Consider the following 13388-nt stretch of genomic DNA (forward strand, 5'->3'; position numbering starts at 1 on the left):
ACAATAAATTGGAGTCAGAGCAGAAGCCTAAAATCTGAAGGTATGCTGATGCTCTCTGTCCAATCACTATTGTTTCTAAGAATATGAGGAGGCCCTGAGTTGGGGGAGGGGGGTAGGCTAGAGGGCTGGAAAGATTGTATGTTGCAAATATCTAAGAGAGCCAGGACCTGAGGTCACTCACGTATGACTGTTTTATTAGAATTATCCATTCATTCATCCAGTCAGCCACTGAATATTTGTTTATTGAGTGCCACCGGGAATCTGGTACTGTTCTAGATCTGAGGACGCAGAGATCTAGTATGAAAAGAAGTACAAGAACAATGCCCCCATGGACTACACAAGCTAATAGAGTAATTCAAATTATAAACATTTTCAGATAGTGACACGTGATGATAAAGCAAATAAAACAGAACAACAGGATGAAGAGTGAATGACGACGGGGGAGAAACACTTAGAAAGAACTCGTGGAGAGAAACTCTCTGTGGAAATGACATTCCATCAGACTTGGGTACAGGAAAAAAGACAAACAGCCATGCAAAGAGCAGAAGAGAGAATATTCCAGGCAGAGGAAACAGCAAGGGCAAAGGTCCTGAGGTTGAAAGTTAGAGAAAGACATAGCAAGAACAGTAGGTTTGGGCCATTAGCCACATTCAGAACTCTGAAGAGCATACCTGAAATACTTCCTTTTCAAATATTACATCACTAAAATATTTTATTTTATTTAAGATTTTATTTATTCATTTGACAGAGAGAGACAGCCAGAGAGAGAGGGAACACAAGCAGGGGGAGTGGGAGAGGAAGAAGCAGGCTCCCAAGCAGGAGCCTGATGTGGGGCTCGATCCCAGAACACCGGGATTATGCCCTGAGCCGAAGGCAGACACTTAACAACTGAGCCACCCAGGCGCCCCTCACTAAAATATTTTAACAATTGACAATTTGATGATTCTTGTTATTAACTTTCTTCTTAATATCCAATTAAAAATTTCCATCTGAAAAACATGAATACTAAAAAAATTACAGTATAAAATGACAACAAAAAGGAAATAAAAGGTCTTAATAAGGAGTCAAAAATATGGATGAAGGGTTTTAGACAATCACCTTGCGGAGGGGGGTGGCGGTGACGGTTGGAAATGAAAGGCTGAAAATCATGTACTATTTATTAATTTAATAAATCTGTCTTGATGTCAATGTAATCGAATGTTGCCACAAAATAATGGTCTCCTGCTGCTACATAAATGTTGAGGCCAAGCTCAGATGTTTATTTTCAAGACAGGAGACATTGATCCTTCACTAATAGAATATTACAAGTTTATTTCTATTATGCTAAGTAACCAAAGTTGATTTCATTGTTTGATTTGATGGATGTTGGTGCTGTCAAGAGTTCAAAATGGTCTGGGATTAGGAGGCCATAAGGATGATTTTTTTTCCTAATTAGGCATCCTTGGATTTCATTCTAACATAAAATCAATAAGGGAAAATTTTAGGGATACTTAGTCTCTGGGATCCTTCTTCTGATGCTCCAGGGAATCCAACTGTTTGGCATAAAATACTTTTCTCCTGGGATTAAAGATACTCTAAAGCCAGACAGTGAGTGAATTGGATGGGGGCCCCACCCAATTGGAAAGGCAACAGGAAAAGTGATGAGAGGAAAAAGACAGCTACAACAATAGAAGGAGGAAGTGAAGCCAAGAAAAATAAGAGAAGAAGGAAAGGTAACAGTGAACTACAATAATCCACCAGGAAAAGAAAATCGCATAGGAAAAAAAACCCAAAAAACAAAACCCAAAACAACAACAACAAAAAACAACCCCCAAAGGAATTGCAATCTACTTGTTTAGATGAAGAGGACAGACTTTGACCATTTCCAAACGTAGGACACACATTTACAGTGATCCAGGGACTGGAGGGTGATGTAATCCAGAGATCCAAGTCTCCCTTTTCCTTTTTTTTTTTTTTTTTAAAGATTTTTTGTTTATTTATTTGACAGAGAGACAGCCAGCAAGAGAGGGAACACAAGCACGGGGAGTGGGAGAGGAAGAAGCAGGCTTCCAGTGGAGGAGCCTGATGTGGGGCTCGATCCCATAAGGCCGGGATCACGCCCTGAGCCGAAGGCAGATGCCTAATGACTGAGCCACCCAGGCGCCCCAAAGTCTCCCTTTTCCTAAGCAGAATATAAATTTAAAAAAAGATCTTGGTTTTCAGGTTTTATCTATCACAGATTTCAAAGCCACATAGATCTGGGAAATGTGATTAACTGAAAGGAATGAACAAGGTGAAGACTGGAAAGAAGACATGACCTGAGCAATCTAGGAGGAATATGGAGAACATGTATCTCTTTTAAATAGCAAGAGAAATAGATTCATACCAAATCACTTCTTTTTTTAATATCCTATAGTAAGCCAAGGTATTCACTTTACAATAGTCAAAATGGGAGGAAATGATGAATTTGATAAAGGCCAAAGCTGAAATAAAGCAGGGTGTGGCTTGGTGTTTCTGATTTTGTCTCCTCAGGAGGTTTAGGTGTAAGAACAGAATTCAGTGCTGCTTACCATGCTGAAGCAAGATCCCATAAACCCTGCTTGAGTGGTCCTGCCGGTATTTAATCTAACCTGAATTCACAAAGAAGTTTGTACGTCTAGAATCACAGTACAAGAAAAAATAAATATTAAGGGGCAAGTGTGGTTGAAGGATCTCTGTATGGAATTCTGAGAAGGCCTGAAGAGATAGGCTGTAAGAGTGTGAGTTACAATCCCGTTGTTCACTAGTTGTGTGAACCAGGAAAATTTGTGAATAATAATACCTACCGCAAAGGATTATGGAGATTGTTGAGTGAGATACTCTATGTAAAGCACTTTACATAGTGTCTGGCCCATTGTAAAGCTCGGTAAATATTTGTGTTGTTAATACCCAAGAAGTCTGTGGTGTGGTTTGCAAGAACTGAAATCTTGTGTAGTTGAACCATATAACATTGCTGAACAGCAAATATTTCTTTTTTAAATCTTTTTCTTAAAGGTTTTATTTATTTGTCAGAGAGAGAGAGGGAGAGAGAGCGAGAACACAACTCTGGCAGGCAGAGGGAGAAGCAGGCTCCCCGATGAGCAGGGAGCCTGATGCGGGATTCAATCCCAGGTTCCTGGGATAATGACCTGAGCCAAAGGCAGATGCTTAACCGACTGTGCCACCCAGGTGTCCCACAATCAAACATTTTCCAAAAAGATCTTATTTATTTGAGATACATATATATATATATAGAGAGAGAGAGAGAGAAGGAGAGAGAATGCACAAGCAGGGGTAGGGGCAGAGGGAGAAGGAGAAGCAGACACTCCACTGAGCAGGGAACCCGATGCAGCGCTCGATCCCAGGACCCTGAGATCATGACCTGAGCTGAAGGCAGCTGCTTAACCGACTGAGTCACCCAGGTGCCCCTCAAACATTTTTGACTTACAAGTATAGCAGTTTCATGTATTTCAATGTAGTATGTTCCCATGAAACTTCCTTATTTTTCTCACCATTGTCTTTTGTCAGGGAAAGGGAAGGCGGGAAGAAAGGAAGAACACATAAAAGAAGGAATGGAAAGATGGGAGGTTATGTAGTAAAGCCCTTTGGAGCATCTGGCACAGGACAGAAACCAGGGAGATATAGTCCTGTCCCCCCTCTCCTCCCCTGCTCCTTCACCTCCTCTCACGGCCCTTTAGTGAGCTCTCTTGGTCTTTAGGAAGTTCTTGAGATACTTATGTGACATATGTCTCCTTCTGCCACAAATGACAAATGCTCTTTTTTTTTTTTTTTAAAGAAAAGATTTTATTTATTTGACATAGAGAGAGCATGAGCAGGGGGAGAGGTGGAAGGACAGGGAGAAGCAGACTCCCTGTTGAGCAGGGAGCCCGATGTGGGACTCCATCCCAGGACGCTGGGATCATGACCTGTGCCGAAGGCAGATGCTTAACCGACTGAGCCACCCAGGCCCCCACAAATGCTCTTTTAAAATAAAGAAAACAACCAAACTATAGAACAGAGCTGGTAGCTCCTAAAAGGACACAAGAGCCAAGATAAGAACAAAGGAAGCAGGGGCGCCTGGGTGGCACAGCGGTTAAAGCGTCTGCCTTCGGCTCAGGGCGTGATCCTGGCGTTACGGGATCGAGCCCCACATCAGGCTCTTCTGCTATGAGCCTGCTTCTTTCTCTCCCGCTCCCCCTGCTTGTGTTCCCTCTCTCGCTGGCTGTCTCTATCTCTGTCGAATAAATAAAAATAAAATCTTAAAAAAAAAAAAAAAAAGAACAAAGAAAGCAGTGCAGGAAAGTTGGGTTATAGGGATAACTCTTCCAGAGGCATGGGAGAAAGTACCCACAACTGGATTCTTCCTTGACCACCCTTCTCTTCAGACTACTTACTTTCATTACCAGAGTGAGCTCTTTTTCTACCTCCCTCCTAGAATATGAACCAGACAGAAAAGCCAGAGTAAATGAATACAGTATCACTGAAGCCTCTAATTTCTAGGCGCCTTAGCCTCAAATGCTATGCCAAAGAAGAATATTCTATGGGTCAGTGTCATTGGCCAAAACTCTCCTTAATCCAGAGCAAAAACTTTAACAAAGCAACAGCTTTAGCCCTAAGTAGTGTCCACAGAACCAGACGCAGTGATTAAGGTTCTCCTCAAGAACAAAAAAAAATCCCATGAGTGTTAGAGGGAGGATAAGGTAGGAGGTAAGCATAGAGCAGTAGTAGCAGACCATAACACCAAAATGTATTATTTCTTAACTTTCTTAACACTGGCCCCCAATACCATAGACAACTTGGGTCTTAGAAGCTGGGTGAGGCTAATGGAGATTTGCCATGAAGTAGTCAACAGCACCATGTGGCAGGGATTCCTTTTATCCTCTGCTTCAAGAATTTAGGTCCAAGAAAAATACCTGAAGAGTTTGGAAAGCTGATGATAATGGGATCATAGAATTATTTGTCTGACGAATCTGGTTTGTACAGGTATAATCTAATGAAAACAATGCTAGCAGGTAGCAGTTACTACCACAGAATTCTTATAAATCTTCAGGTCCTGCCATTTTTGGATGGAACCCACCTGGTTTCAAAGGCTGTTTGAGTACCCCTGACTAAAATGTTTGAGGTACCTCTATATCTTTGGCAAGTATACATGACCTTGGTAAGATTGTTTCTGTCGTATAGCATATTATCGGCAATGGCTATATTCAGAACCTGTCTTAAATATATTTTTAATACAGCTAAAGAAGTTAAAAATGTATACTAATCCCATATACTTAAAACTACTTGAAGATAAATAAAACACAATAGTGGCATAATTTGTCACCTTCCTTTTTTGCCATACTTCATTGACAGGACCCAATTATGTTGGAAAATTATGAAAAACAAATGTAGTAGGTTTTTTTTCCCCCCTATGTTTCCATTCTCAACAGAAGGAAATGACACTGCATGGAATGTTGCACAGCCTCCTTGAGACTAGGGCTTTTGTCAAATCCAAGAGTGCAAAGACATCATATTGGCATAACCTTAGGAGGTGAAAAACCATTGTGAAGATTTAGGAATGCACTAAAAAAATATAGTAATACTTTTGAATAAAGAATACTCTTTGGCACACTTCCTATTACATAACTTTCAACATTTAATGACAAAAATCCAGCCAGTGAATACTGCAACACTTGGAATTTGTTTTGCAAAATGTGCTAAAGTGTGTGAAATTGCAATACATGGTATCCCTACTTTTTTCACTTTCCATCATCTTCAGCTTATGTATGATTTTTTATAACAGGACTATTTTTTTTTTCCAAGCTACTAAATTTCAAATCTTGATGGTGCTAAAAAAGACTAGGCACTCTAGAGAAATGGAACTGTTTAGAACCAGTAGTTCTGTACACTGTCTCTCCTAACCCATTGGTAAAAGTTTATGAATAGCTAAGTTGGGACTTTAAAAATCTAGGGCAATAGGTTAAAAAAACAGTCATTACCTCAGATTAACTGATGTTAAACCAATAACAGTGTCAAATAATGTTAATTTGAGGCCCCACTTCATTTATTATTCTGGTATAAGAGACCACATTGCATAGTATTACTGTCGTAATGACTGTGTTCATTGAATTACTTTGGTACATAGCATGTAAGCAGTTTGTGAATCTAAGCATGCTAGTCTCTTGTGCCCGGGAGTGAAGTTTCATACAGTAGTCTGAGTGACAAACATCTCAGAGCTTGCTCACATTCCTCTGTGGAATAGTCACTTTTGAGAGAAAGAGGTGCGGCTTCGTGGTCTGAGAACAGGACTGTCAGCCAGGAACACAGAGTTCTCATCCTGGAACTATTTCTGTTTTCTTTATGGACCAGATCATGCTAATAAATCTTTCTAGGACTCAGTTTACCCAGTTAAAAAAGCTGGTTAGGGAAATATAATTAATAGGGATACACTTAGTATTAATAAATGGGTATCTGTTAAACGATTTGAAATGAAAAGTGGTATGAATGTAAGTAAGGAGATTTTTTTTTATGAGCTAGTTTATGAAACAAATAAATAATAGAAAAATTTCGTCCTTTGGAAAATTTACCCCAAAACAAGAAAATTACTTTTAATGAATTTTAATGTTTAAATAGTTTATTTTTATTTTTCTAAATAAATATTTTCTACTCTAAATGTTTTTCTTCCTTTTTTTCTTTTTTAAGATTTTATTTTCAAGGAATATTTACACCCAGTGTGGGGCTAGAACTCACAATCCTGAGATCGAGTCTCATGTACTGAATGAGCCAGCCAGGTGCCCCTAAATGTTTTTCTTTTTAAAGTTAACATGCTAAGTATTCTATGTGATGCAAATAATTAAATTCATCATTAACTTCTATTTAAACATAAAGAAGTAGTTTCTTTGTTCTATATAGCAAAGGGAAATCTTTTCTGAAGTTCTATGCACTAGGAGAATACGGACATTATTAAACTTAATGTTTTATAGAAAAAATTAAGATCAGAGAGATGTATGTATAGTCAATCTAGAGCTTTAGCAGGGTGGTATAACAAACTGCCTGTTTTAAATTGATAAAGACTTTTTCTAAGAATAAAATGCAGGTTCCAAAAAAGGCAAAATTGTGATATGTACACAAACAAAACTGGGAAGGGCGGAAAAAAGACCTAATGAGCGAGTAATTGTGGTGTTCTATATCTGAAAGAATAAAGTGAAAAGGAAAAAAAAATTGACTTCAAATGCAAATGTTTCATTCTGGTGGCTCAGCTAGTCAGCATTCCCCTACCCTAAATCCAGCTCCTCAAAATTAATCAGCCTTATGTGTGAGGTTAAAAAACAAAACAAAACAGTAACTTCTAAAAAAATATATTGTGGTTCTTTACAAGAAGATTTAAATCTCCTATCTTCCCCTTTCTTAAAAATGAAAACAAAGCAATGGATCTTCAATTCCGTGTCTGGGATCTCAAATTTGGCTGTGAATATGTGTTTCAAATCTCATTAATTACAATATTGGCCCCATGAGATACAGTTGCTGATGCAAAGAACACTCTTTGTACTCAAAATAATTTGAACAAGGGCAAAGAAGCATTTTACTTACATGTGTAAACATTAAGAGAAAAATAAAACAGAGATGGTTCAGATAGCTGCTGAGATGTTTTAATGATAATTGATTTGACTACCACTGAAGCTTTAAGCTTACCATGTATAGGAATAGTCATGTTTTCACTTAGTATATTTGTTGGATAATAATGCTCTTGTGAAGTTAACTCTGACATTAACTTGGCAAGTTCTGAACTAAGACCTTTTAGCATTTTATTCCTTCTAGACACTAAGACCAAATTGTTCTGAATTCCATACCCTACTGTGCAGATCTATTATTATTTTTTTAAATATCAGAAAAGATGCCATTACTCAAAGGACGCTTCCATGTAATAAATCTGAGTAAAAACTAATCAAATGAATAAATGGCAGCAGTAGACAGGAAATGGCCTCTCTTGTTTTCTCTTTGTTTTTCTTTCTCTTTAGGAAATAGTAAATTAAACCATAGCTTCTTGTGGTCTTGTACTATAAGAACACATGTGGTCATACATTTTCATCCTATTAGCAAATTTGTTGGCTCAGTGGGTAGAAAATAAAGTCCTCTGCAAAGATGTCTTAATGCCTTACATGGGGAGGGTCATCTGCTATGTATAACCACAACCTAAAAATCTTGCTCTGAGATCTGATGGTGTCCATTGGCTGCCTTTAAACGGATACTGAAGGGGTGCCTGGGCGGCTCAGTCAGCTAAGTGTCTGCCTTTGGCTCAGGTCATGATCTGGGGGTCCTGGGATCCAGACTCACATCTGGTTCCTTGCTCAGCAGGAAGTGTGCTTCTCCCTCTCTCTCTGCTCCTCCCCCCTGCTCATGTCCTCTCTCTCTCTCTCTCTTTCTCCCCCCTCTCTCAAATAAATAAATAAATAGTCTTTTAAAAAAAATAAATGGATACTGAAGAACAGAGTTAAGCAGCCCGAGTTACATAAAAGAATCACTTGGAGCTTACAAAAAATACAGATGCCTGCATCCATCCACAAAGTTTCTGAGTTAGTTAGTTTGGGGTGGGGTCCCAGACCTTGTATTTAAAACAGAGCCAACTGAAAAATAAATCCCCCTAGGGTGATTCTAATGTGCCCTAACTAAGAACCACAGAGAATCCCAACACCAGTGCAAGGATAGTAAGTAATTTGTTTTTAGATAACAGTACAAAGCCCACTCTAGGTCTTTAATGGAAAATTTACTTTAGTCCAAGTGTGGGCAGGAGCATGGATTGCAGCGGCCATAGCTCTCTCCTTGACTGCACTGTCTAAGCAGTCACTTATAGGGAGTGTTCTCCGGGTCATGGAGTCTTGAGATGCTGATAATTTTCTGGATTAAAGCCAATGGAAGTTGATAATTGAACAACAAATTACATATGCTAACTCTGAAGGCAGAGTCTGTAAACAGTGGCAGCCTTATACATATCTGAGCATGTATGGGGCTTAGGAGCAAACATTCATCAAAAGAGAGACTTACTCGCTCAGCATCACTCCCTTTGGTTCTTCTGAGTCCATGAATGCCATGTCTCCACCACCAAATCACTATAGTTCATTGTAAACAGAAAGAGGGATTTTGAATTAGAAATGGCAAATTACTTCTCCTGGAAATTGTGATTTTTTTTTTCATTTTCTTCATCCTCACTTCTATGGGATGAATTTTTGTCCTTTTAATAAAAGCACTTTTATTTTTCTTAAGTCTTTCTATCATAATGTCAGTCCTCTATTGTTTTTGCCATCTTCTTTTGCTATCATATTGTTTTCTCCATTTAATCCTATTTCTTTTATTCCTATCTTTTTACACTTTACCTTTACAATTAAAAAAAAATTCTCTAACACTAGAATAGCAGGTCCTTCTTCATTTTTCTCCAGTTTTTGATTTATGTTTCGTTGCCAACCCCTTTTCTCAGTCTCTCTTTCTTACTAACTGCCCTTCCTTAACCTTCTGTTGATGTTTCATTCCTATCATTTGCTGTCAATGGCCATACAAACCCATTTCTTTCCATTCCAGTTATCTCTCTAGCTCCATGTGAATTTTTAGGGTCCTACTACTAAAAGCTTAAAGCTCTATGTGAGAAATAGAGAGGTAGCTTTCCCAATTTAAATCCTATTTTCTCTGCCCTCCTATAGCTATTCTATGTCTATTCATCCTTTCCTGATGTTTCCCCCAGTCTGACCCCCACCTGCACCCCTCTTCCTCTGTCACTCCCTATTTGATGCCCATGTCTTCTTTCTAACCCCATTTGCACTCTGTCTGATTTTGCATCCAAGGATCTCCACAAGATAAAGGATGGAGTTCTACCGGGAACCAGATTGTGTTTCAGAAACTTTCTGCGCATTTACTGAAATGGAATTAGGGTCTTTGATCCAGAAATAGCCTTAGGCAGCCTTTCAGCTCTGGCACAACTTTGCACACCTTGGAGAAGGGTTGGGGCCTACCCCGATGGACAAGGACAGGGATGTCTTTAAAGGCCTTATGTGGCCCTTTCCACTTCAAAGGTCAGGAAGAGTAGGCATCACCGACCCAGGCTGGAAAACCAGGCCAGGTGGGATGCCCGGAGTCCTTTTCTGCAGCATTTCTGGCAAGGGAGCTGTTCCGTGGTGTGCCACAGGGCTCCAGGCGTACAGGGGCCAGGGTAGGGGGCCAGTGAGGCCCCAGGATTCACAGGCCATCTTTGGGAGGAGGCTCACCTCTAAAAAGGGGAGGCAGGCCCGAGGCAGGGTGTTCCCCGGGGAAGCAGGGCGCGGCCCTAGGGGACGAGGCGACGCCACCCCAGCGGCGCCGAAGGCCGGAGGCACAGTCCCTCCCCAGGAGGAAAGGCGAGTCGCTCCGGGTCGCTCAGACAGAAGGTCGAGGGAACAGCGCGTGTGTCCCTCGCCAGCCTTCCCTCTGGGAGCAGGGCGGGGGGCCGGGGGGCGAAACCCCAGGGAGTAAGGCTGAGGGCGGCAGAGATCAGTTCAGGGTACTGGCGCGGGGGTCACAGGAGAGGAGCCGGAGAGGGGGCGGGTGGGAGCTCCCACGAAGGCTGGGGCCGTAGGTCTGTCTGTGTATTCGGCGGGCGCCCCGAAGTCTGGGGCCGCCACAGCTCCAGCTCCGCCGGCTCCTACCAGCGACTCCAGGCCGCACTTTCCCCTCCTCCCGGCGCCTTCTCTCCAGTGAGGAGCCGAGCGCGGGCGGCGCGGGGGGAGGGGCGGCGGCGGAGAGAACAGCCAGTTGTTTAAAATCCTTCTAGAGCAGTTTCTAATTCCCCCCTTGCGCCGGGGTTCGGAGGGGGGAGGGGGGAAAGAGAGCGGGAGGAGGGAGGAGAACTGAGAGGGAAGGAGGGAGGGAACCCGGGAGGGAGGGAAGGAGGGAGGAGACTGCCGCTTAGACTGTAGCCGCCACCGCGCGCTTCGGAAGGCCGGAGGGAGGGGGAGGCCTGTCAGTCTCGCGCGTTGCCTGGGCGAAGGGGGCGGAGCTTTGGCGTGGGGCGGCCAATAGTGGGGGTGGCTGCGTGGGTCGCCATGGGGACGGGGCTGTTCCCGGGGAGGCTGTGATGGGTTGACAGGTGCGTGACAGTGGGAGCTGCTCTCGGCACAAGCATGTACGGCAAAGGCAAGAGTAACAGCAGCGCCGTCCCGTCCGACAGCCAGGCCCGGGAGAAGTAAGTGTCTCCGCTTCTCACCCACCTCCGCCTTCACACGCGCGCACACACACGCACGCACTCGCACACTCTCGGAGACACACAGACCCAGACACTCTCCGCCCGGGGAGAGCCGGGGGTGGGCTGGCAGGGGGAGGGGTACACGAGGTGGGGGCGTGCGGTGCGAGGAGCGGCTGTTTCCCAGGAGGTGCTCGCGCGGGGCGGGCGGCCTTGGGGGGCTGCCGGCGGGAGGGAACGAGTGTGCTGGGGGGCGGTGGCGGTGCTGGTGCCGAGGATGGAAACTTGTTTGGGTGATTGGGGGAAATAACCCGCGGGTTCACCTCTTCACAAAGTAACTTTAGAGCTGGGGTCCGGGGCTGCGGGGACCCAGAGCGCTGCCGAGGGTCGCGGGGAGGGCGGAAGGGGGCAGCTGCGTGGAGGAGGGCTCGCGGTGGGACTCTGGGTGTTTGGAGGGGCGGGCAGGGGTCAGGGCAGGCAGTGCGAGGAGCGCCGCGGCCGGGGCTCCGGCTCCGGAGCTTGGGGCCGGGGATCGCCCGGCGAGGCGAGGGCGGCGGTGCCGGGCGCGCGGCGGGCGGAAGCCGGGCTCGGAGCGGCCGAGCGGGGCCCCGCGGGGCGCGGAGACGCGCGCTGGGCGCGGAGGGCGTGTGCGGGCGTGGGCCGGGTGGGCGTTGGGGCTTTCTCCAGCCGGCCAAGCGACGCGGCGTTCGTGGTGCCCAGTGCTCAGCAGATCAGGGGTGGTCGGCGCCAGTAGCGCCGCTGAAGTTTGGGAGTCTAAGAAGGACCGAGTTCCCGGGGAGGAAAAGTGTGCTGGCGAGAAGCGGGATCTGCTGGAGCAGGCTGGTGTTTCTACCTCTCCGGCAGACCGAACTCCGCGGCGGCTGCTGGAGAACTTTTTTTGGAGACTTACTGCCTCCCAAGCGTCCGGGGGGCCGCGGCTGCCTCGGCGGCGGGCCGGGCAGCCCCCGCGGGGCGGTGGTCGTGGGGCGCGGTGAGCGGGAGTTGGGTGAGCTGCAGCGGTCGGCGGGAGGAAGGTTGTCTGGGGGCGCTGGGAGCAGTGGTCCGAAAGGGGATTTGCCGGAAGGGGAGAAACATTGAGGTAGGGAGATACAGGTGTTAACTCCGGTGGGAGCCCAGAGCAGGCCGGCGAGAAAACAGCCCCTCCCGGCCCGGGATGCTACGGTCACGGCACACTGCGAAGCAGGGCTGTTTGCTGCTATTCTTATGTACTTGTAACGGTGATTTGGTTGTTACTAAAAATGAGAGCGAATAGTGACTGTGACCACTGAGGAAGAACCCCTCTTTTCTGTGCAGCAGATCGGTGATTCCCAGTAACCACCTCCACTCTGAGGGTGAGGCTTATCCTTGTCATTGAACGCGCTCTGCTTTTCCGAGGGGGTTCAGACTGGGGAAAAGTCTGAGAGCATCTCTGAAGAGCTACTTTGGTTACCTTGCGCTTGGAAATAGCTGCGTAAATAAAAACCAAATACTCAGACGACCGAGTTTCCCTCCTTCCTTTAGGCAGTTAGTAGTCTTCTGAAAGTTTCTTATGCCCTAGGGATGGGAACATTTCCTAATCTTCGTGTTGGCAGCAACACACAATTCCCATAAGATTTAGGGGTGGCAGGCCTTGATGTAGCAAAACAAACAAAAAAATTTAACGGAGAGATGCTGGTTTGGTTTTGTTTTGTTTCCAGAGCTATTTTCTAAGGAGCTACATGTAGGAACTAGTTGATGTGCCATGAAATGTACAAAAGGCAGTCATATAGCCTGGTTAAGAAACAAGTTACTAGAACTGAAGTTTCAAAACAACAGCCCAATTTATGTGCATTAATCATTTGGTTGTAATACACCTGATAAGATTAAAAACAAGATGTTTTAACGGTTACAGAGTATTGGGATTTCTTATTACTGAGAGTGAAGGAATTGAAATGTATTGAGGCACTGGGGGGTGGTTGAATTTGAGAATCAAAGTAATTTTGGATTTTAGACTCCCAGTGTCTGAGATACTAATGAGAATGTGATGTGTCTCCGGTCCTTTCTACCCTAATTCTGTGACTCTATCGTGAAAACAAATAATTGCCACTTTTGCTGTCCAGTCTGCCCAACTGAACACCAAGTAATATCTACTCTTGAAAGCAAAGTGGTGAGGGTTCTGCTAGATGGTGCTATTTGATTTAAATATATTTCTTCCATTCATTATAATTGG

At 44.4% G+C, this 13388-nt stretch overlaps 1 protein-coding gene and 1 long non-coding RNA gene across 12 annotated transcripts in view; one reads left to right on the top strand and one right to left on the bottom strand.

The window, feature by feature from the left end:
- Positions 1–10798, bottom strand: part of LOC121100698 — a 90993-nt gene extending 80195 nt beyond the window's left edge. The window contains exons 1-2 of the long non-coding RNA XR_005832452.1: positions 10230–10798; positions 9019–9083 (exon numbers count right to left, since the gene is read on the bottom strand). This is a non-coding gene — a long non-coding RNA (uncharacterized LOC121100698). The remainder of the gene's footprint in view (positions 1–9018; positions 9084–10229) is intronic.
- A 233-nt stretch (positions 10799–11031) lies between these two features.
- Positions 11032–13388, top strand: part of SSBP2 (single stranded DNA binding protein 2) — a 278964-nt gene continuing 276607 nt past the window's right edge. For 9 of the 11 annotated variants that reach the window (XR_005832453.1, XM_008711041.2, XM_008711042.2 and 6 more), the window contains exon 1: positions 11032–11182. Coding sequence is in view for 10 of the 11 variants with exons in the window: in XM_008711041.2 (XP_008709263.1) it covers positions 11121–11182 (62 nt within the window). In the remaining variant the exon portion in view is untranslated. The remainder of the gene's footprint in view (positions 11183–13388) is intronic. The other 2 variants (XM_008711044.2, XM_008711049.2) reach the window with 1 other exon arrangement.

This window comes from Ursus maritimus, unplaced genomic scaffold (assembly GCF_017311325.1).
Source record: "Ursus maritimus isolate PB19 unplaced genomic scaffold, ASM1731132v1 scaffold_5, whole genome shotgun sequence".
NCBI classification, from domain to species: Eukaryota; Metazoa; Chordata; class Mammalia; order Carnivora; family Ursidae; genus Ursus; species Ursus maritimus.